The sequence below is a fragment of the Camelina sativa genome, chromosome 16 (assembly GCF_000633955.1).
Source record: "Camelina sativa cultivar DH55 chromosome 16, Cs, whole genome shotgun sequence".
Lineage (NCBI taxonomy): Eukaryota > Viridiplantae > Streptophyta > Magnoliopsida > Brassicales > Brassicaceae > Camelina > Camelina sativa.
In genome coordinates, this window is record NC_025700.1 from 25,002,606 (window position 1) to 25,026,309 (window position 23,704).

Sequence of the window (23,704 nt, forward strand, 5' to 3'; positions counted from 1 at the left end):
GGAAAACTCCTCCCGGAAGAAACCACAAAGGCGGGTCCATCGTCAGATCCGACGCTGTAGATTCTTGAAACCGCAGGTGTTGGGCGGCGAGTCTCAACCCAATCGATCAAATTCAAAAAATGTTCTTTGGTCGCTGATCTCTCCAAGAATCTGTGAACCTCTTCGGCCACCCAAGACAGTGGCTTGTTAGTCAAGTCATCGATTCTCTGTCCACCAAATGGGATTGAGAGAACGTTTCCGAAGTAAGTATTGTTTTCTTGCTCCATAAGTCTCCTCCTTCCGTCCACGACGATCCCAAGTTTTGAGGTCTTGCACAGGACTGGATGATCTTTAGCTGTTTTCTCTGCCACGAGTTTCCACAGAAACGCACTAAATGATTCAAGTTTTGTCCTTTTACCGTTGTTCGAGCTGCTGGCTAGAGTTTGGAGCTCTTCTAATGCATCCGCTTTTATGTAATAGATACGGCTCGTAAGGAGATTTTCTGGATTGGTAATTTCTTGTGGAGGGGGCAAGGAGGTGACAGGCATAAAAATCTGGTCTATAGATGAATCGATGACCAAAGGTCTTCGTGGGTTTAGCAGAGATCTTCGAAACGATGGTACACAAGAGATTGGTACGTCAGACCGTGATATCTCGGCCCACGATAAGAGAAACATGTTCATGGAATATGCGTCCGCTACACGATGATCAAATGTGCAGCCAACAACTATGCTTCCACATTTCAGTTGAGTTACCTGTTCAGACAATTAGACAAAAAGACGAGTTATATATATATATATATATATATATAATGTTGTTGTTGTAATGAACTAGTGTTGTCTTACGCTGAAAGTGTTACCTGAATCGCTATGACTCCATGTTTCTTGATGGGAACAAGCTTGGCAATACTTTCATCAGGATCATACAGGTTAAGCTCTCGAAGCTCCACGTCAGCACCGGCTTCCACAAAATCTACGCCACGATTGTTGCAGAGAATCTCTGGTTCTCCGGTAGTATTAGTGACGATCTCGCCGGCAAAGGCGTAGTAGGAGACGAGAGTCTCTGCCAAAGCCGTCTTGAGGGTTTCATGAGCCACTGTGTTGGTAATGTTAACTGATTTCTTGTAGCAGAAGCAAACGTTGACGTCGAGAGGAGGAAGGAGGAGGTCGAGGTTCGAGAGTGGGAGCCAGTGGTCCTGGAGGGGAAGAGCCGCTGTGATGACTTGATTCCTGGTGGTGGTCACGTGGAAGCCACGTGCTTGCTCCGCCGCTTCTCCCATTTGGGTTGTTGTTTTCGGAGAGAATGAAGAATGTAGTGTGGTGTGGGTTGTTGGAAGATGCTGTCTAGACGAGAATTTATAACAGAGTTTAGGAGTGAATTAGGTGAAACTTTCCAACATTTCGCTTGTTTATTAATTCGAAAAAAAAACGAAATTCTCATATGAAGGCTATTTAGGTTAAAAGGTTAGCGATCTATTTGATTTTATCTATTGGCTTGGTTTATCTTCGTAACAATTCTAATTATATTTCTTTAACAAACAAAACAAAATCGATAATATTATCGAATGCCATGGACAATTTGGTTCGAAGTTTCAACCATTCATTAGTTTTGACTTTTTATTACTGCTGTTTTTCAACCAATCAGTAGATCCTCTTCTCAAAATATTCTCAATCACCCTTACCAAAAATTTTGTTTTCTGTCACTTAAAAAAAAAACAGTGTTTTTGAGTATTTAAACTTTTACAGTCATCTTTAACGATATCGATAGTCTTTTATTATTTCCCCTGCATCGACTATTCGACTTTACTTCTTATAATCTCATTTGTTACAAACAAACTGTTGATTTTTTTCACTCCGTTCACGCATAATTAGATTTCTCTGAAATACAGTATATTATGATGATTTAATATAATATAATACATTTATACAACTCTATATATAGTATTTCTCATTGTTAAGTTTTGTTGATTCATCACTATTTATACAATATATTGGATAAAAATATTCTACCATGTATATATAGATCATACAACAATATATGTATTGGTCATGCATTATAAAGACATACAACATAATTATGTATTAGCGAAGTGAGTCCTTTTCCATTTATTATGTATTAACGAGAGTTGTTATTGTTTTTTTTTCGTCTTTTTGGTTGTTCTCATATATTAAAATAAACTAATGGAGTGAATCTTTTTTTTTTGCCAACGAATGAAGTGATTCCTAATAATAGAATTTTAAATGTGAATTCTCTACAGTCTTTTATTATTTTCCGTCGTCAATCGACCATACTTCTTATAATCCCATTTATTAAAACAAACACTGTTGATTTTTCACACATTGTCACTTTCCAATTCACGCATAATTAGATTTTCTATGGAATATATTTTATTATTATGATTTAATCTAATACATCTATTCAACTCTATATATTTTATATCTCAATAATTTTTGTTGTTGTTTTGACATCAAATGTATCTCATAATAACGAGAGTCGTTATTGTTTTTTTTTTTTTTTTTTTTTTTTTTTTTNGTTGTTCTCATATATTAAAATAAACTAATGGAGTGACTCTTTTTTTTTGTCAACTAATGAAGTGATTCCCAATAATAGAATTTTAAATGTGAATTTTCTACAGTCTTTTATTATTTTCCCTCAATCGACCATACTTCTCATTTATTAAAACAAAAACTGTTGATCTTTCACACGTTGTCACTTTCCAATTCACGCATAATTAGATTTTCTATGGAATATATTTTATTATTATGATTTAATCTAATACATCTATTCAACTCTATATATTTTATATCTCAATAATTTTTTTTTGTTTTGACATCAAATATATCTCATAATTTAGGTTTTTGATTCATCATTATTTTGTACAATACACTGGATAGAAATATCCTACCATGTATAGATCATACATTCATATATACAACAGCATATACTCGCCATATATTATGTATTAATGAATTTAAATATTAAATATTTTGGCTAAAATATATACTGGTAGAGATATGGGCCCTGATTGGTAACGACTGTTACTTTTGGTTGTAGAGACTTTGACTTTAAAATTTTAGATGCAGAGATTTTGGCTGCAGATGCTTTGACTGTAAAAACTTTAACTATTAAAATCTGATTGTTTACTAGCAACTTTTAAATTTATAGTTGTTTTTAAATTATTATTATATATTAATAATACAATTTAATAAATATAAATTATGCCAGAATTTAATTTATATACCAATTTAATAACAACAATAAATTTTATTAATGATAAATTAAAATTTTTAAAAATGTAAGTCAATCAAATATGTGATTTTTTGTTTGAAAGTTCTGTTTTTTCTTTTGTTTTTGGTGATTGATTTCATTGATATTAATTGTTTTGTATGTTTTTTTAATTGAGTAGTTATATGAGTAGTCAAAAATCCATTAAATATTAATCAATACATTGTTTTGAATGTTACTCTCTTATGAATTTCATAAACTTTTTTACATTATTATTAATGATGATGATAAAAAAATAAAAGTTATTATTGAAATGGATCTTAAAAGAAAGAGAAAAAAATGAGAATTATTAATTTGTAAAAATATAATATGTAAAATATATATACAAATACTTTGGTGAGCTTTTAAATATATTGGGGAGAAAAAAAGAATGTTTTTGTAACTATTTAGTTTTAAAGTATGATTTTGACACTTTAAAAAAACGAGAAAACAAGAAAGGAAAAAAAAGAAGTAGCTTTCAAAACTTTTAAAAAAATAAAAGCAACAAAAGTCTGAGTGGCTAAAAAATGGATGTAAATGCTTTAAATGATGTGGTAGACTTTGATCATTGATGGGTACAACATATACAGTTTATACGCTCAGATAATATCGAACATCTAAATGTTATCTCTTTCCATTTTAATTACTACTGATTAATGATTATATTGCTTCTTTGTATGGTGGTTGTACGTACTGTCAATCGTACGTAATTCTATATATTGTAATCTTAATTTGGCCTCAAGTCGATCGGCTGCCATACAAAGGATAAGATTGTGTGTGTTAGTGAACAATTAACGTGGTATATTCTAGAGTCTAGACGACGATGACCATTTTGTAAATACATACTGCAGTTACCAATACAAGGCATTTATGATATACCTTTCTTAGACAACAACATGCTTATTAAACTATAAGCATTGTCCGTTAATACGTAGTAATAAATTATATAAACACCTCGAGAATTGATTGGTGGCAACTGGCAACTAATTGATTGGTGGCAACTGGCAACTGGCAACAAAGATTCACACGACGTGTTTATATTTATACGGAGTATATTTTTTTCTGAATAATGCTAATTGATTGACATAATAAGTAAGTATAACAAAAAAAAAAACCGTGATATCATTCATGATATGTTAACTCGGACGTGTACGAATGGCACTGTTTCCTACTAACACGTCATTTAAAATCTGATAGTTTAATATATAGATATATAGAGGACCAAGAATCATCTCCTTTTAAAAATAAAATAAAAACCATCTCCTTGTATCTTTCTTTCTAATTAATATTAGCAAACAATCCCTTAAAAAAAATTAATAATAATTTGATGTGTATGATTATGACCTATGAATGTTACTCCCTCCAATGGGATCAGGGATACGTGAGTCCGAGTCGTGAGGTATCATGGATACGTGAGTCCGAGTCATGAGGTATCATGGATACGTGAGTTCGAGTAATGAGGTATCATGGATACATGATCATTCTTCATATACATGTTAGTATGTTACTCCCTCCAATGGGATCATGGATACGTGAGTCGTGCGTGAGGTATCGATTTCTGAACGAATAAAATTCAGCAGTTAAGGCCTTAAGGGACAACAGCTATTTCACGGTCAAATCCAACTCTCGTATTATTAGTTTATGGTAAGAAATCACCAGACAGAAAAAAAAAAAAAATAAGGAGAAGTAATTATCATTACTAAAACAATAAATCACTAGATTAAAAAAAAAATACAAAAAAAAATGTGTATATACTATATAGTAAAGCAAAGTGGACGATGACATGTTCGATATTATTCTATGAATTCACATATCTGTTTTTAGATACACTGCAGCTAGCAGTCATATCAAATTAGGTCCATAATCAAAAACGAAATCATCATTAAAGGAGCGAATTTGAAACATCCAAATTGTAAAAATCAAAGTCTCCGGAAAACATTATATCGTTTTCACAATTTTTGATCAGTTGGTCAAATTGGTTGAACCATGGATTGTTTTAAAAATAATTTGGCAAAATAGCATTTATTTTAATCTCAGGAACACTAACATTTTTCTGCGCCATGTTTCATTTTTTCTTTTTGATTAGGAAAAGTGCTATTGGTGCAGAAAAAAAAAACAAAAAAAAGTAAGATAAAATGTTGACGATAGAAAACAAAAAGGCCCAATGGGTAGTATTCGTCGTTTTCTGGCCATGTTTCATATTTCTTTTTGATAAGGACATAAAAGTACTATTGGTGCAGGAAAAAAAAAAAAGTAAGATAAGATGTTGACGATAGAAAATAAAAAGGCCCAATGGGTAGTATTCGACGAAGAAAAATATCAATTTGTAAACCCATTATGCCATATTACTACCTATTGGGCCTTTATATACTAACGAGAAAACAAATTGGCCGACGTGTTATGTCGTGTTTATTTTAGAGACTACCACCAAGCCAACCAACCATGTATCATCGATCGTATAAATTGAGATTATATATCGTGTGCAAACAACTAATCTTTCATTAAGAAAAAAAGAAGAAGACAGAATCTACAAATCTGAAGATATATATATATATATATATATGATCAGTTTCATTCTCCTCTGTTGCTGCTGTTTGCATCCTTGTTGTTTAAATCTTGTATATATTCATTCAGGGTCCATAGTCACCATCTCCGATCAAATTGCAGATATCCGAACATTCCACTAAGCTACAAACAAGAATCAGCTCCTCTTGTGTTAAGATCCATGCTTGCTAATTAAAGCAACACAACTATATTATATATATATAAGAAGAAAGTATTATATGTACCAGTAATTACGGCTACGAAACCCTTGCTTGAATACCACTAATGGCCTTTTCAATTACAAGACAGAAAAAAACAATATCAGTGATGAAAGAATATGACCAGAGAGAGAGTGAGAGAGAGATAGAGAGATATAGAGAGAGACTAGAGACCTTCTGATGTTGATGGGTCCTTCTTCGTCTCCACTGCGAATACAAGTGTTGACGCATTTAACGGTACACTTCTCTGCGTTCTTGGATTTGGGTCGTTGAATCCTCTGTTTCTTGCAGTCTTCACCTGATAGCGTCTGCGGTACGTTAGATAGCGTTTCTCCGTCTTGAGGCGGCGGAGGAAGCTCTGCTGAAGCTACAGACACCGAAGCTATCACAACCGCCGCAGCTATGGCCCCGATCGCCGCCGCCTTGGATATACGAAGCACCGCTGCTGATCTAGTTACCAGGCGGCTCTGACACTGAGTTCTTCTTCTACTTTTACTACTAGTCAAGCAATTCGTGCGACAGAGAGAAGGAGATGGACAATTTATTATCATTACTCTTTATCAATTCTCTGTTTCTTGCAGTTTTCTCATCATCAGATTAGATTCTCTCTCTTGTGTCAAGTGAGAAACCATTACAAAGCTAGTGAGTGGTTCTTGTTCGAGACTCTATCTTGTTTACCCACGTGTCAGTATCTGGTGGCTTGGAATTTTACATTCTTCTCCAACTCCACGTAAGCCAGAATCTCCTGCTTACGTGGCTTTGAGATTCGTCTCTAAAATACATACCTTTCTCATTTTTTTTTTCTCAATACAGTACAGTCACAAAAACTAACTCCAAATTTAACAAACATGCAAGTATTAAGTATTAACATCAAAATCTAATGAAAGAACTAAATTATTATATGATCAAATAGTGTGAATACAACAGTTTCATCATCATCAATACAAATAACTAAAAAACAAGGGAGTGGAAGATATAATCTAAGGACAAGACTCTCTATCTTATCTTACTTTGCTTACAAAAAATAAACACGTTAACGTACTGTATATGTTACACTCTTGCCATTCCCAAATCAGAAATGGCAATTTTACAAAAATACAATAAATTACCAAAACAAACAAAAAAAAGTGAGCAAGTGTGTGTGCGTGTGTATGTATAGAATCAGAAGATCATCCAACCAAGCCACCTCATACCTTATACTCAACACTCTTATGAAGAAGACTGGCTTTCCTCTTCTTCTTCTCTCCTTCTGCCTCTTTGACACCCAAACTAACTGATAAATCTTCTGAAAGACGCGTTCTAGGTTTTACGCTCCCATGTTAATCCCTGACAGTTGACTGTTAAATACCAAAATCTAAGCTAATTTCACAATCAAGTCTCTCTCTAAGTGGCTCTTCTCCTTTTTCTTCTTCCACGAGGCGTATGAAGATTTTCGGCTCTATATCTTTCTTGTTGTTACCTTTGGGAAAAGGGTGAAGGTTTCTGCAACGTTGATTATGATCTTTCTACATGTACAAGTTTTGATTAACCTGATCCCCCAGCGACTTCTGCAGCTCTTTGTCTCATCATTTCCATTACAGCTGCTCTACGCCGTGAATCTGATTGCTGCTGTAATCTTCTCAGATGCTCCTTCAGGTCCCTGAGCAGAGAAAGACAGAAAGATATATATATATATATTAACAATGATCATTAACACAAAATCATATGGACCAAAAATGTTTCAAGTCTAAAATGAAAGGTTGACGTAATTTCATGAACCATCATAACGTGTGTTTACCTGCAACGAGGTACATGGCACTCTGATTCCTTGCAGGCCCGAGCGTGGAGTTGAAGGAGATACCACATTTTCTTGCATAGAACACAACCTCCCGAAGCACGTACTTTGCACTGTATACCATGTCGGAATAGCCCCTTCACTTTCCGGCAATTAGGATATTGACATTGTGGCGAACGACATTGTGATGCATGTACCAGAAGATCAAGCATTTTCCTAAGCTGCAAATCCGAAAAGAAAAAAGAGCATGTTACCTTTTTACTTTGAAACTTCAGGACCAAGTTAGAAGCACCACAAGCTTTAGAAAGTAACGGAAGAATAATATACCTGCAAGACTCGCAATTGCCTCGCTTCTTTGTTTTGAGCATTTTGATCAGCTAAAGATGGATGATTAGTCAACTTGTGAGGATGATTAACTCCACCATCTCTACTGTAACAAGAATTGCACACATCGTAGTCTGGACATACTTCACAGCGCCAGCCTTGACCAGTTTCAATGTCAAGATGACAAGCATTGCAGGTCGTGACAAACGCAGGAGCGGTTGGGTTATGTAGATGGTAAAGAACCATCATCGACGAATGTTTTGCCCGCCTTAATGTATCATACTGGTAATGGTTACCTTGACAAAGACTCAGAAATGCTTGCCTAGTGTCGAAAAACTCGCTTTCGAGTATCTCATCTTTGTCCCGCGTATCTGAAGGAATATCTGTAATTTCGACCTGCAAAATCAATACCACAAACATTCATACAACCGATTACAGACAAAGCTAAAGGAAAATATCCCCAACAAGCAAATGCAACTCACAGGATACAACGCATGCTTATCCTTAAAATTAACAGGATGCCTTTCCCTGTCTTCACGTCTCTGCTCAGCCTCATAACACCTGAAAAACGGAATAGCATTTTAGATTGCAGAGAATTTAATCGGTAATAAGGGCAAATAACCCATCCACAAAAAGTATCGGTTGGGATCTCTACATAGTCTTATTTGCAGTACAACAAAGAGAGGATTATAAGAATAGAAGGGACGAATTATTACTTATCACAAATCTGGAAGTGTTTGCACTGGCTGCAGACCCAACGATTTCCTGATACCATCAGCATACAGCAATGAGTGCAAGAAGGCTGCAAGTGGACCATGATAAAGTCTTCCTTCATTGGGTGAATGGTCTCACCGAGCTGGAAAAACAGGTAAATATAATTAACAAGAAAACAAATGAAAAAAAAAAAGAATACAAGGTCGCATATGCAAAGAAAATATTACTTTATGCATTAGCAGCAGATCCTTGGACGCATTCCCAGAAAGATCAGTCTGCCCAGAAGCTTTTAGCGCCCTTTTGGTAATGGTTTTCTTGAGCATCCCTTTCTTATTTCCCTTTCTGCCATCTTCTTCTTGACTCATTTGGTATATAAGATCCTCTGCTGCACCTGGCCAGTAGTCACCATCGAAATACGGGAGTCTGGCTGCTGTAACCTTAGCTTTACATTCACCAGTTTGCATAAAAAAATGGTCATAGAGATTTATAGTCTCTGCAACAATCCCTTCCTTTGAAGCTTTTCTCAACATTGCTAGGTACCTGCGAAGAACAAGATGAGAAGTTGGATGATGTAAAATATCATATGAAAACTAGCGAAGTTCATCCCAAAAAGGTAACTGAACTGACCACTCTCGTAGTTTATCAGATTTTGGCGTCTTCTGAATTTCTGGATGACAATACAAGATATAATCTTCGCCCTTTAGCGGCGGACAAGCCCATATGTAGCAGCTCGTGAAACCACGCAACTTGCAGTATTCTAGGTACCCGATCTAAAAACAGGATCAAACTATACTCTGTTAGATCTTCCATATAGTTTTGAAAATATAACACATATTTTGGTCAATAACAAGGTTTGAGAAGACTATGACTTACCAGAATTTCGTGGTAAACAAAAGTACGCAGAGCCTCCCCATTATAAGATCTGACCTCCGGTCTGAAGTACTTGACAGAATCCAAATACGAGAGATAAACTCGGCGTTGATTAGGAAAAGCGCATTCAGAACCAAATTCTTGGACGTACATCCCAAATAAGCATACTTCCACACCTTCAATCTTTTGGAACAACAGAACTACCTGGAAAAATAAAATGGCGTCGAGAGTGAAAAGGATATTCTTAAGAGACGAAGTCAGAAAACATAACGCATATATGCAGAAAAGACAACTACAATGCGCCTTGATCATCCTTACCTTGGACTTGTACGCAAATTCTGTTGGGTAATTATCCTCCCGAAAAATTTCAAGAAATCGAGGTTTGACTTCCAGCTTCTTGTCAACAGATGAAACAACTCGAATCACAAGGGACTCGGCAGTAGGAATCTGTCAGCATCAAGTCAAAGAAAAAACAATGCAGCTTCAATCTACTGTTTCTAACAAAATAATCAGTACAGGCTGTACAGCAAACAAATAGAAAAATAAAAAATAAAAAAGATATGTATGAAATACATGAAAGACATAAAAACGTAAACAAACCACACCCCATGTATACCTCATCAAAACTTTTTCCTTGAGCCCTGGCTCTATCTGTTCTTTCCTGCTTCAGCCTCTTAAACAACCGCTGCTCTATATGGTCACTGAGAATTGTTCGCGGTAGGTCTTTAGCTCCAAGAACAGCACTCTGAGGTAAAGGCTTCCTCTTACTTTGCTCCACTTCTGCTATAAAGCAATATGGACAGGTATACTCAGCCTGCCCTCCGTCATTCCTTCTCCCATTAAATAAAGCACATATCTGATGTTGCCAGGCCTCACATTTATCACATTGGACCCACTGCAAAAATAAAAGATAGAAACAGAATACAGCATGAACTTAAATCCATACCAAAACGGGAGACAGACACAAAACAAGCCTACAGAGTGGATAGTTTTGTACCCATTCTTCAGTCTCTTCATCATTTTTCTTTTTCTCGAGTCTTGCCTTAGGTATAGGCGTCCCTTCAGCAAGTATAGTATCCCCACGGGATTCATTATAACATGGAATACAAAAGTAATGACGAGTGTCACCAGCTCCTACAGTGTAATACATAGCATTTCTCTTGATGCGGGCACCACAAGGGGTACAATAGATAGGTGGTGGCTCAAAGGTAAGCTTCTCCACTGCACATAGTTGGCAGGAATTCTCACTCATTGAATGCTCCATTGCCTGGTTTTTTTCTGCTTTGGCTTTACTCTGCAAGCACATGATAGACAACAGCCATCATTAATCAAATATCTATTCAGATAAATATGGACAAGTGTTTAACAGAATAGCTCAATCAAGCCTCAAACTACAGATGAATCATCTAGTACCTATAAGAAGGGTGAACTAAACACAGAAGCCGCAAATTAAGAGATTACTACCAGGTACTCATGTTATTGTGTATTATGTAAACATCATAAGTTAAGAAAATCACAAACCTGGCCAACCCACTGACGGAGACCACGAATATGTTCTCTGACTTGTTCAGGAGTGAACAATTCAGTTAACGAAACACCCTTTATCTCTGGTTTTCCAGATTTTGATGTATGTTCAGTAGGCTCTGGCAGATTTTCTTTCTTAAGTAGCTCAGGTTCTTTCTCCATTTTTGTATTCTCTAGCCGAGGTGAGGTATCAGACAAATCAGGTTTAACAGGTTCACTGACAGGCCTTTGCTTGGGAATATTTTGAGTAATTCCAATTTTCTCCTCTTTGAAACTGGTTCGTGTCTGCGCTGAAACTTCAGAAACCTCAGCTTTCACTTCAAAGTACTTTGAAGATGCGCGTACATCACTGTGCCTATGATCTTTCCTTTCAACATACTGAGATGATTGTGCTTCTGTTACGGAAACAACTGAGCTTTTACAACTTTCTGTCTCAACGTCCACAGGTTGAGAAGACTGCTCCACCTTCAACCGTTTTAATGAAGGTTGCAAATGATCTGAAATATCAGCACCAGGCGAAGCACAAGATATTGCTCCAGCAGAGGTCTGCACTGCATCATTTGATATTTCACCTCCATTCACTGGCCTGGCTGCATCAGTTTCATTTTTTAAACGAGCAAGGGACCGTGCATTTGCTTGTTGCTGTAGGTAGGCCTTCACAGGAATACAGACAGGGCAGTTAGAGTCCTTACAATTTCGATGGTGATTAATCAATGTCTTGGTGGGGCGGCAACGGGGATATGAACATTGAGTGGCAGCACAACTGTCCATATGTTTCCAGAGCTTCTGAACCGTAACACAATTCCGATCAGGACACTTCCCTTCAGGCGCTTTGCAGTTGCGAGCATGGCGTAAAAACAGTAGCCATTTCTGTTGATTTCTGAATCTCGGATCTTGGTTTCCGTTTCCATATCTACAAGTGGTAGCAGTGGGATTTTGGGGATTAGGGGATTCTGACGTAGTGGAGATATGGTTTTGACCTATAATCGACCCTCCAGACATATTATTGGGCTGAGCTTCATCCGTTCCTGACATTCTTTGACGAAAGTCCTCCTGAATGTGCCGTTCGTTTAACATACTATTGGACATTTGTGTCTGTTCGTGTGACTGAGATTGCCACTGACCACGCAGCCCAGATTCTGATTTCACTCCAACAGAGAGGTTGCTAAAACCGTTAATAGAGTCTGAAGCCATACTCTGCGGATGCAACATTTGCTGTATCTGTTGGCTATTTTGAGGAACTGATGTGCTCATATCACTCTGACTTGTAACGGGGAGAATCTGAGAACCGGCATGACGGTCTTCTGCATTGTTCTGGTATTGATTCTGAAACTGAGAAAGCTGGAATTGCTCAGGAGTTTGGGAGTGGATAGACTCGCTAGGGTTCTCAATTCCTGGTTCGTGTTTAACGTGTGTAACCATGTCAGAAGCCACACGATTTTGCCCAAAAGCATCATGACTTATAAATCTCTGTTGCTGCTGGCTCTGCTGCTTTAATTGCCGTTGATGAAGAAACTGCTGCTGCTGTTGGTGAAACTGATTAGGTTGTTGCTGAAACCGATTAGGCTGTTGCTGAAACTGCTGCTGTTGATGTGACTGAAAAACATGGACAAAAGAAGATTACAAATCCGTATTCTCAGATTGAAATAGATTGATATTTCACTGATTGCATGCAAAGTGACTTTCATTGATTGCTTACCAAAGAAGAGCTAGTTCTAGACACAGACTGGANTAGTAGTATCAACAAACTTAGATACACTACGGAATCAGGTAAACAATGAGCAATGAAACACCCCAAGTGGCCCAAAGTTAATCGAAGAAATATCAAAAAAAAAAAAAAAAAAAAAAAATGNTATTTCCCGATCCAAAAGGTTCAGAATTGTTTGTGCCAAATCCTTCACCTGAAACGGTAAAATAACAAGAAAAATTATATATTCTGCTGGACATGCACAATCACAAGAAGTTATAGTGNAAATTCCCACCCCCAACCTTTGAATTGATACACAAAGGAGAAAAATTTGACAAGGGGAGAGGCGCAGAACCCAGAGAGGAAATGGACGGAGACCAACCGGTTTGATGATCGAGTGTGTGTGCGCAATGAAACAAAGTCGGTGAACAGCCGATGCGGCACGTGTGAACTCAAAAAAACCAAAGCCAAGTTTAGAAAGTTTAGGATCAATCAAAGAGCAGGGTTTGACAAAATTCCCANGAAAATTTCCTGGCCATATTTTATATATAAGTTGTAAAGAAAGAAGCTCCGAGCATACCACCAGAATGTAGCAGGTTTCCAGTGTTCATGTTAGTAGTTGTGATGTTACTACTTCCAGCCATAGAAGCATCAACGGAGGATGTAATCATCAAATTTGGATTCCCCCCACTGTGTTGTAATCCTGGAGTGGGTATCATTGTTCCAACCGAAGACGAATTAGTGTGTCGCTGATTGTAGTTATTCAACTGTCTGCCTTTGATTAGACTTGTCAGCCGAGGCTCAAGGGTTGACTGGTTCATGTAATCTTCCTGCAAACCAAATTGGAAGTGCCAAGCGTTAAAAAAATAAAAAAAAATAAAGTACAATAGCCAACATGCTGGATCAAGTGGCAACATTTAGATGCCAATGAAATACCTTTGAGTTAGCAATTTTAAACAGCCCCTCCTCTAAGCGTCTAGCAACGTCCATATACTTTGCCTTTGATGCATCATCAGCTGGAGATGGTTGCTTTTGCTGGAAAATGTTGAAACTGAAGAGAAACAATAGACGTACACAAATTTCGATTAGTGATAAACGAGGGAAAGAGTCAATCCAATCAAAAAGTATTGTCAGCAACGATCCAAACAAAACAAAACTTTTTAAAAGAAGAAAAACCTAACAAACATGCCTTACAACTCTGGTTCCATTCTAGAATATGAGTTTTTTTTTCTAGTTTTTTTTTTTTTCTTTTTTTTGTCAACAGCATACAAAATTTTCTAGAGCCAATGAGACGGAACATCGGTTTATTGATCAAATATTATGATTTATTTTATCAAACACCCGATGCACTAGTTGTAAAAACGTTATTATTTTCTTTGAATATAATTTAACATTAAATTTAAAAAAAAAAAAAAAACATACGTTATAACAAGAGTAAAGCGCATAGAACTGTCAATGGAAAGACACCAAAGTAAATATCATAGAGGGAAAAGAAAAAAAAAACTTACATCCTGATACGCATGGCCTGGCGAAGTTTTATGATGTCACTGTCAACGGGAGAAACACGTGAAGGTCCTAAACCAGCAGGAGGAGCAGGAGCTGAACCACCACCAACTAAATTCTGCATCTGAGGGTTCCCATTCTGCTGGGACATGGTCCCTTGGTTAGGAACCTGACCTGATAGCTGTCCCGACATGTGTGCCTGAACATTCATTTGGTTTAAATCTTGAGTCTTCGTCGCCTTGTCCTAGTTCTTCTCGTAACTAACAGTAACAAGCACAGCATAACTTTCCCCTCCACCACAAGTCTCCAAATTTCATCTCCTGATTAGCACAGAGTTGAATGTCCTGCTAAACAAGTTTGGTGTAATCAGAGTCCAATCCAGTTGGGACAGTAGTATCAACAAACTTAGATACACTACGGAATCAGGTAAACAATGAGCAATGAAACACCCCAAGTGGCCCAAAGTTAATCGAAGAAATATCAAAAAAAAAAAAAAAAAAAAAAAATGAAAAACCCTAAAAAATTCCCACCCCCAACCTTTGAATTGATACACAAAGGAGAAAAATTTGACAAGGGGAGAGGCGCAGAACCCAGAGAGGAAATGGACGGAGACCAACCGGTTTGATGATCGAGTGTGTGTGCGCAATGAAACAAAGTCGGTGAACAGCCGATGCGGCACGTGTGAACTCAAAAAAACCAAAGCCAAGTTTAGAAAGTTTAGGATCAATCAAAGAGCAGGGTTTGACAAAATTCCCAGAAAGAAAGATGAGATGTAATTAAAAAGCGAATCAGTTTTCAGGTTTTTCCCAAATCGGGGGGGATTTTTCTGGGCTTAGTTAGAGGTTCGTCGAATTGGGGATTTTCTTCTTTGGACTCGCTCGATTTGGGGATTTTGATTGTCTTTTTTCTTTTTCTTTCCTTTCTAGGGATTCGTTGTTTTTCTAAAATAGTAACCCATAAAATAAAATAAAAATACACATTAAAATATTAATTTTGTTGTCTGAATACGATAATTGGCGCAACCAAAAGGCAAACAAAAAAAAAAAAAGAAAAATTGCGAGCACCAGATCGGACAATTTTGGATAAACTAAAACTAGGGTCTTCTGAGTTATGCTCCTGTCCGTCCGATCAAATATGTCTTAATTTATAGTTTATCTGCTTTCAGTGTTTGACCAATTAAAGCTCTCTTCTTCCAAACCGGACAAAACCAAACACTTAACCGGAACTCATGTCGAAAACAAACTCCTTCCTTCAGGTTTGTACAAACAATTCAATTACACAGACAGAACAAAAAAGCTGGAATTACAAAAGAGTTTTTTTCACACGGATATATGATCTCAGCTTTATTTCTAACAGAAGCAACGCAAAATGTTTTCCCGGGGAAATAACTTTGAAGCAAAGACTTGTAGGATGGTTCATCGGTAGAGACTCTCTGACCTCAGATTCTCAGCAATCTCCGTCTCCCAACGATCTCCATTCTCCAGAAGTTTCTCTTTGTCATAGAGAAGTTCCTATGAAAGAAAGGGAACGTTACAGAAGTTCAGATTAATGTGTGACACAAGATTATTAGGTCTACAAAATGTGATAATCAGACCTCGTGTGTCTCAGTTGCGAATTCAAAGTTAGGTCCTTCGACAATTGCATCAACGGGGCAAGCTTCTTGGCAGAAACCACAGTAGATGCATTTTTGTCATGTCGATATCGTACCTGTACAACTTTCAATCATCAACAATAGGGTAAACGAGAAAGCATATATATTGTTGATAAATGAGAACTAACGGAATAATGACCTAGTGGTTCTGCGGCTTCCATCCTCCCTCTCCTCTGCCTCAATTGTGATTGCTTGTGCTGGACATACCTGTTGAAAAAGACAGGTATCCCTCACCAAAAATCACAATCCGCGGTAATTTTTTAATAGATCATTGTCAGCGGATATGAGCATTTCATCAGAACTCTAGCGACTCGACGGTACATCTTACTCAATACTCAAATAAATTTCCTAATTACTAGAATGAATTTCGTAGGCATTAACCTTTGATCCTGAGCTATGGCCCATATCAGAAGAACCAGTTTTACACAGCATAATGGGTTAACAACCTTGTTTAATAGATGCTAGCATACCCATTATCCTGAGATGCCTAGCTTTGGAAAGAAAGAGAACGCTAAATTAAATTAAGGCTCAGTATAGATCCCAAGAACTCACAGCTTCACAGAGTTTGCAGGCAATGCAGCGTTCTTCCCCAGTAGGATATCTTCGAAAAGCATGCTCTCCACGGAAGCGAGGGCTCAGTGGACCCTTCTCAAATGGATAATTGATCTGCATACAAGATAGACTTTCAGAGAATCGAACAGAATTGTAAATTTATTACAATCTAAGTTGTGAAGACTGGGAAAGATGTCACTCACAGTAACTTTGGGATCAAAGAAGTACTTGAGGGTCAGCGACAAACCGCGGACCATTTCAGTGAGAAACAGGGTATTTATGCTCCGCTCAAAGACTGAAAAGTTGCAAAAATATCAGGAGGAGGAAGAGAAAAGTATGAGAAACAAAAAGAAAAAGAACTAAGTGTCTAGATCATATGGCTTACCAGTACTCCAGTCCTTGGAAATTTCCTTAGAAAGTTGCTCCGCTTCTATATCATCTGAATATAACATAGGCAAACCATAAGTCATATACGAATCAGAAACATTGTAATACAAGTTGAAAAGGGGTAAAGTTCAGCCTGAATCACCAAAAAAACACCTCAAACAAACAAGAGCAGAAAATATACCTTTGTTACTGCCATAAGAAATACCACGAGACTGCAATCCAGAAAGATGAGATCCCTGCCCGGAAAAAACCTATCCATGAAAAGAACCATAACATACACACCATAAGGAAGCTAATGAAAAGGTTAAACATTTCACAAGAAAAAAAACAGAATAACTAGCAAAAACGCTCTCAATCACAGGAATTAGGATCATCGAGACTCGCATGACAATGGTAACCCATAAGAGTAACGAAGCCCTCTAGATTATTTAATTTGCCTACATGATTCATCCAATCGATCAGGCGGATGGATACTCTACAATCTATAGGAATTTTACAGTTTCATTCCAGTTTCGATTGAGATGTAATCATGAATCCCATCAACAACAAAAAACGAAAAGACAGGTTCTTCTTTGATTCCCAAAACTCCAGGAGACATTCCACATTTCTATGCATCTCTTAAACAACTCCCCCCAGAAGTAAACGACACAGAGATCAGAGATATACACAAAAAAAATAAAAGAGAAAACAAGATTTATACAAGATGTCGAGCACGGAGAGTGCTCAGTGACCTGCGAGCCAGTATCGAAGCCATTGATGGAGCACCCAAATTCGATTTTAGGGTCCTTCTTCACTGTGCGATTTGACGAGCAAAATTGAAATCAGAATCCTCCGATAAAGAAGCCCTAAAAAATCCAATTTTTCTCCTGAATTTAATACATTATTACATTTTTGTCCCTGGTACAATATTTATTGGTTTTCTGACCCGGTGATATAACCGGGTTAGGAATCAACAGAATTATTCCCTTAACCGATAAAAACCTGAGGATACATAAAAAACATACAGTAATAGCTCAAGTTTGTTGTTACACTTGTTTTCATCACCATTGGTGATCGAAAAGAAAATTCTTTACAAAGAGATTCTGAAAAATATTTCAATTAAAGTTGGTGGATCGGTGTTTTGGTGCCATGTAGTAAGAGTCTCCACAATTAATGTGAGATTGCATCAACGGATTCCATCGATCAAATATTATCCGGCCACCACGACCAATCCTCCCCTGAAACCGGCTTGGAGGTTGACCCGGCGATGAATCTGGTGCTGGAGGAACGATCCCTGCAGCTGCCAGTTTATCTGGAACCAGCGGTTTCGTGAACAGCATGACTGGTTCATTAGGATCCTAAGGATATCAAAAAAAAAAAAAAAAAAAAACCATTACAGATTACTTGATGAGTGATTAAGTATAGTAATTAGGGAGAATGTGTTGTAAGAACCAGTTTGTGAAGCCATCCGTGATGCAACTGTCGTCTTCTAACTTCTTGCTTGATTCCTCCCGGTTGAGATGCGTTCATATTTAAGTTGGTGAAACGAGAATTAGGGATAATGGCAGGTCGAGTTCGTACACGGGTGCTAGTGTAATCATCAGAGTCCATTAATTCATCGTCGCTTGAGCCAAATTTGTATGATGTTGTAGTGGGTTGAAATCCAGGCAGAGCCAAGCTATCTTCCAGGAGCTCTGTTTCATGCTGCAAAAAAACCCATAGAAGAAGATTTTAGACCCTGTAAGGCAATAAAAAGACAGCATATGTAAACAAGAGTTTTAGAGGAAGTAGTAGTAAGTACCCTGTATTGGAGTTGGATTCTCTGAAGGCTAACCTCACTGTCCATGACATCCCTCTTCTTCTCTTCTCTCTATGGAACGGCTAACATCAAATTAGTAACTTTGGAGAATGCAATCCGCTTGTTAAGATATGAAATGAAGTCTAAAACTCTAAAACTGTCATAAAGAACACCTTAATGAGAGCCTCCAGAATGGTCTGTGCTTGGCCAAGATTGCGTCTAACCTGATAATAATGTATCCCATATATATTCAGAATTCAAGAGAAAATCATAAATGAACCCCTAACAGATAATTAACAGCCAAAAAATTCAATGTTATCCAGGAAAAAAAACAAAGAACACTAATGGAAGCCATTGTAAAGGCAAATTGCACATTGTTTTCAGGTGCAAGAAACATAAAGAGATTCAGGTGCCTCGCTCACCTGTCGAAGCTTTTCAAATGACTGCACATTGTTTTCTCTCCTCTGCATCTGACGAAGAAGTAAAGCCTTATCAGTATTTTTCTGCCTCCAATTGGATATAAAAATCTATCACAAATTGCGTAGAAGAAGACAGCTTACCCTTCTTGTGTGGAGTCTATGAACTTTCTCCCTTGGCCTAAACACATTGTAGGGATTGGTATCATTGACCGGTGGAGGAGGCTGTTTCAAACAATGAAGCAAAACATCAACTAAATAATCGAGGTAAGATGACTTTCTGACATAGGCCTTGATCGTTTCAAATGGAAATAATTCAAATAATAATGCAAACCTGTAAACGCCGCAAGACAGGCTTCTGCCATCTTTTGCGCTAAGTTCATATAAAAAGAAAAAATGGAAAACGAGACATAGCCATTAGTATTTTAATCCAAAGGTAGTCCATATGTGGAACTGATGCATCATTGACAAGGATTATGCACAGGTTTCAAGAACCCAATAATCTGTTGAGCCATCTTTATCTCACCCCGTCAAGTAAGATCATTAACCTATGCAACATAACGTCTATATCCAGAAAACTTGTAACAACAAAAGTTTTATCTCTAACCTTGTCTTTCCAGTAGTTGAAGATAGCCTGAAAGGTTCCATAGTTAATGGACAGAGATTGCAGCGCCTACAATAAGAAGACAAAAATAATCATTGAAATGTTCTGTGCTGTTTCTAAAATGAGTATAAACTGGATGAACAAGAGATATGATAATCCAAAAGACAATGGAACACAATAAAAGCAAAAGCATACATCAACAGCAGCATCAAACTGCAAAAGCACAGGAACCGGAGAACCGAGAGTAGGTGCAATAACTCCAGCTCTTTCCCGCGTCTTNGATATAAAAATCTATCACAAATTGCGTAGAAGAAGACAGCTTACCCTTCTTGTGTGGAGTCTATGAACTTTCTCCCTTGGCCTAAACACATTGTAGGGATTGGTATCATTGACCGGTGGAGGAGGCTGTTTCAAACAATGAAGCAAAACATCAACTAAATAATCGAGGTAAGATGACTTTCTGACATAGGCCTTGATCGTTTCAAATGGAAATAATTCAAATAATAATGCAAACCTGTAAACGCCGCAAGACAGGCTTCTGCCATCTTTTGCGCTAAGTTCATATAAAAAGAAAAAATGGAAAACGAGACATAGCCATTAGTATTTTAATCCAAAGGTAGTCCATATGTGGAACTGATGCATCATTGACAAGGATTATGCACAGGTTTCAAGAACCCAATAATCTGTTGAGCCATCTTTATCTCACCCCGTCAAGTAAGATCATTAACCTATGCAACATAACGTCTATATCCAGAAAACTTGTAACAACAAAAGTTTTATCTCTAACCTTGTCTTTCCAGTAGTTGAAGATAGCCTGAAAGGTTCCATAGTTAATGGACAGAGATTGCAGCGCCTACAATAAGAAGACAAAAATAATCATTGAAATGTTCTGTGCTGTTTCTAAAATGAGTATAAACTGGATGAACAAGAGATATGATAATCCAAAAGACAATGGAACACAATAAAAGCAAAAGCATACATCAACAGCAGCATCAAACTGCAAAAGCACAGGAACCGGAGAACCGAGAGTAGGTGCAATAACTCCAGCTCTTTCCCGCGTCTTGTGATCCAAAACCTCTAGTTTAAAAATAATGCCCTCAAGCCTGTATCAGAAAATTTAACACATATATGTCGCTCATCAAAAAGAATGATTCTTCTTTTGGTATCTATCTCAGTAAGGGTTTGGTTTTTAGCATTTTTAGCAGAATCCAGTCATAAATTGTAGTGAACAGAGCAAACTAATTAAGCTACAATACAAAACTAAAAGACACGGAGAGACGGAATAACCCAATCTGCCCTCAACGATTAAATATATGAAACACAGTATCAGCATGATGCAGCTACAAGATAACAGAAAAAATACTGATGATACTAAATCCTAAAGAGGAGCAATAAAGATAGTTGGATAGGTTACTTTACTTTTCCGGTGAAAGTTCATTTTTATCGTTATCAAACTCATAAAGCCAATCTTCATCCTCATTGTCAAGATCATACTCCACAAATTCTCCAAGCTCAGACCGAGCTGCACAAAAATACAAACTTATATAGTTTCCACATAACAAAAAAAAGCCACCTTCGTAGCAAAGAATACAAAAGTGGTACCTCCTCTTGCACGAAGATAAGAAGCAGGTTGACCAAAAGTCGGAGAATAATCCCTTTCATAAGTATCCACAATAACAAACTGAGGTGTTGGTATTTCTGAAGCTGGTTTCTTGCTTGGCACTGGTGCAACCTGATAAATTTAAGTAACAACGGTTAAAAGTGATCGAATTCGGATGAAAAAAAAAAAGGTAGGAAAAGAAAATATAAAAATTCACCTCATTGTCAACCTCAACGGAAGCTATACGCAGCAACTGAGAATTTCTAGTAGTAGAAGTTGGAGTGTCGTCGTCTTCAAAGTCTTTAAAGGATTTTAAAATAGGAAGCTTCTTGTGTATATCCAATGGCCGTGGCCGGAAAGAGAGCCTACTCATTTCACCTTCTTCCTCACTATTCTACTTACAAGTGTGTGTGTACATATATGTATATATACAGAGATAGATAGATCGCTATGTTTGCTCAATTAATACAGGGGGAGGCAAAAAAACGTCTGTAATATTCAAAAATAGTTCAGAATCCTAAAAACTCGAAAGAGGAATAGACAAGGAAAATAAAATGGTTTCGACAAAATCAGCAAAGCAATCGAAAGAGGATTTTAGGGTTAGGGTTTCGTTCTGAATCCGGATGGAACGAGAGAAAACAGAAAAAATCAAATTCGATGATACCCCAAAATTGGCAAAAGCTCTTCCTCTTCCTCGTACAATCCCAGTTTCTAGGGTTTTTTTTGGCTCAGATGGGTAAAATTGCGGCGGCTACCCGAAAAGAAAACTCTTCCGTGATTTAACCCAGAAGGTCAAAATCGAAGCTTGGAAGGGAAATTATAAAAATTTAATGGAGGTCAGACGTGCTTGATTGATTCCGTCAGTAACATTAACATACAATACAAAGGAGGGAAAACACACTCTGGTAAATTCGGGTTCGATTTCTCAATTTTTATTTTTCTCTGTTTTTTTATTAAAAAAAAATTATTAAAAATTCAAAACTTTATAAATTTAGTAACCATTAATATTTCTATTCTGAGCTTCTTCTTCTCATATCATATCATCCATCATATTAACTGCCTTTAAAATGTACAACATTGATTCCAGAAAAAAAAAAACTTCTTTCATTTTTCAAGTAGTTGTAATAATACCACACTGAAAAATCCACAGATTCTTTTTTTTNTAGATAGATCGCTATGTTTGCTCAATTAATACAGGGGGAGGCAAAAAAACGTCTGTAATATTCAAAAATAGTTCAGAATCCTAAAAACTCGAAAGAGGAATAGACAAGGAAAATAAAATGGTTTCGACAAAATCAGCAAAGCAATCGAAAGAGGATTTTAGGGTTAGGGTTTCGTTCTGAATCCGGATGGAACGAGAGAAAACAGAAAAAATCAAATTCGATGATACCCCAAAATTGGCAAAAGCTCTTCCTCTTCCTCGTACAATCCCAGTTTCTAGGGTTTTTTTTGGCTCAGATGGGTAAAATTGCGGCGGCTACCCGAAAAGAAAACTCTTCCGTGATTTAACCCAGAAGGTCAAAATCGAAGCTTGGAAGGGAAATTATAAAAATTTAATGGAGGTCAGACGTGCTTGATTGATTCCGTCAGTAACATTAACATACAATACAAAGGAGGGAAAACACACTCTGGTAAATTCGGGTTCGATTTCTCAATTTTTATTTTTCTCTGTATTTAAAAAAAAAAAAAAAAAGGAAAAAAAATTATTAAAAATTCAAAACTTTATAAATTTAGTAACCATTAATATTTCTATTCTGAGCTTCTTCTTCTCATATCATATCATCCATCATATTAACTGCCTTTAAAATGTACAACATTGATTCCAGAAAAAAAAAAACTTCTTTCATTTTTCAAGTAGTTGTAATAATACCACACTGAAAAATCCACAGATTCTTTTTTTTTTTCTTTTTCTTTAAGAACAATCCACATAATATGCTATTTACAGAGAAAGACTTTGGATTCACTTGCTGTGAATTCAGTTTTTGGATTCGTGGTGAGCTATATGGAAGTTTTTGTTTTATGGTTTCGGTCAAACTGAATCAAGTGGATGTTCTTCGCCATTGTTTCTTGCTTTTCATCTGGCTTAACTTGAAAGGGCTCCAGCTTTTTCTGCGTTTTGAGGTTTCGCAGAAGAGACCAGAAGCAAGAGCTTGTTGAAGCCATAGCTCAAACTCTTCTTCGTCCTCATCCATCATCTCCACATCTAGATCCCATGGGAACCTACTTGAGTTTGATCTTTGTGTTGTCTTCTCTAAACCAACCATGTTCACATGAAAGCTTGGCCTATGTGTGTTCGGTCTACACGCCATTCCCTAT

General features: G+C 37.0%; 4 protein-coding genes and 1 pseudogene across 5 annotated transcripts in view; all 5 read right to left on the minus strand.

Moving 5' to 3' along the window:
- The window catches only part of LOC104752326 (shikimate O-hydroxycinnamoyltransferase-like), a 2,688-nt gene extending 1,252 nt beyond the window's left edge, over positions 1-1,436 (minus strand). Inside the window, exons 1-2 of one of the 2 annotated variants that reach the window (XM_010474435.1) lie at positions 839-1,436; positions 398-734 (exon numbers count right to left, since the gene is read on the minus strand). In XM_010474435.1, the coding sequence (XP_010472737.1) occupies positions 398-734; positions 839-1,258 (757 nt within the window). In that variant the 5' untranslated portion in view covers positions 1,259-1,436. Of the gene's footprint in view, positions 1-320; positions 735-838 lie in introns of both variants that reach the window. The other variant, XM_010474434.1, reaches the window with a different exon arrangement.
- Positions 5,673-6,699, minus strand: LOC104752327. The gene is made up of 3 exons (XM_010474436.2): positions 6,180-6,699; positions 6,033-6,077; positions 5,673-5,931 (listed from the first exon to the last, which is right to left on the minus strand). Exons 1-3 carry the CDS (start codon positions 6,554-6,556, stop codon positions 5,874-5,876), a joined length of 480 nt encoding a protein of 159 aa, XP_010472738.1. The 5' UTR covers positions 6,557-6,699; the 3' UTR covers positions 5,673-5,873.
- On the minus strand, positions 6,887-15,327 carry LOC104754023 (histone acetyltransferase HAC1). The gene is made up of 17 exons (XM_010476183.2): positions 15,019-15,327; positions 14,407-14,745; positions 13,835-13,949; positions 13,479-13,728; positions 12,911-12,969; positions 11,209-12,807; positions 10,685-10,981; positions 10,304-10,582; positions 10,006-10,134; positions 9,691-9,891; positions 9,445-9,587; positions 9,045-9,357; positions 8,820-8,959; positions 8,586-8,664; positions 8,107-8,499; positions 7,783-8,000; positions 6,887-7,644 (listed from the first exon to the last, which is right to left on the minus strand). The coding sequence occupies exons 2-17, from the start codon at positions 14,610-14,612 to the stop codon at positions 7,530-7,532; spliced, it is 4,536 nt and encodes a 1,511-aa protein (XP_010474485.1). The 5' UTR covers positions 14,613-14,745; positions 15,019-15,327; the 3' UTR covers positions 6,887-7,529.
- On the minus strand, positions 15,606-17,848 carry LOC104752328 (annotated as a pseudogene).
- On the minus strand, positions 17,859-22,314 carry LOC104752329. Its single transcript, XM_010474439.2, has 12 exons — positions 21,606-22,314; positions 21,391-21,520; positions 21,208-21,310; positions 20,768-20,891; positions 20,576-20,641; positions 20,303-20,341; positions 20,113-20,193; positions 19,191-19,238; positions 18,942-18,992; positions 18,772-18,840; positions 18,423-18,674; positions 17,859-18,328 (listed from the first exon to the last, which is right to left on the minus strand). Exons 1-12 carry the CDS (start codon positions 21,759-21,761, stop codon positions 18,086-18,088), a joined length of 1,362 nt encoding a protein of 453 aa, XP_010472741.1. The 5' UTR covers positions 21,762-22,314; the 3' UTR covers positions 17,859-18,085.

Excerpts from the sequence above, each read along its gene's own strand:
- LOC104752329 (XM_010474439.2), bottom strand. The coding sequence starts at position 21,761 with ATGAGTAGGCTCTCTTTCCGGCCACGGCCATTGGATATACACAAGAAG. Across the intron at positions 20,892-21,207 it reads AATGAACTTTCACCGGAAAA|GCTTGAGGGCATTATTTTTA; the intron begins GTAAAGTAACCT and ends TTTCTGATACAG. Across the intron at positions 20,194-20,302 it reads CTGTCTTGCGGCGTTTACAG|CCTCCTCCACCGGTCAATGA; the intron begins GTTTGCATTATT and ends TGTTTGAAACAG.
- LOC104752327 (XM_010474436.2), bottom strand. The coding sequence starts at position 6,556 with ATGATAATAAATTGTCCATCTCCTTCTCTCTGTCGCACGAATTGCTTG. Across the intron at positions 6,078-6,179 it reads GGACCCATCAACATCAGAAG|GCCATTAGTGGTATTCAAGC; the intron begins GTCTCTAGTCTC and ends GTAATTGAAAAG. Across the intron at positions 5,932-6,032 it reads TTTCGTAGCCGTAATTACTG|CTTAGTGGAATGTTCGGATA; the intron begins GTACATATAATA and ends TCTTGTTTGTAG.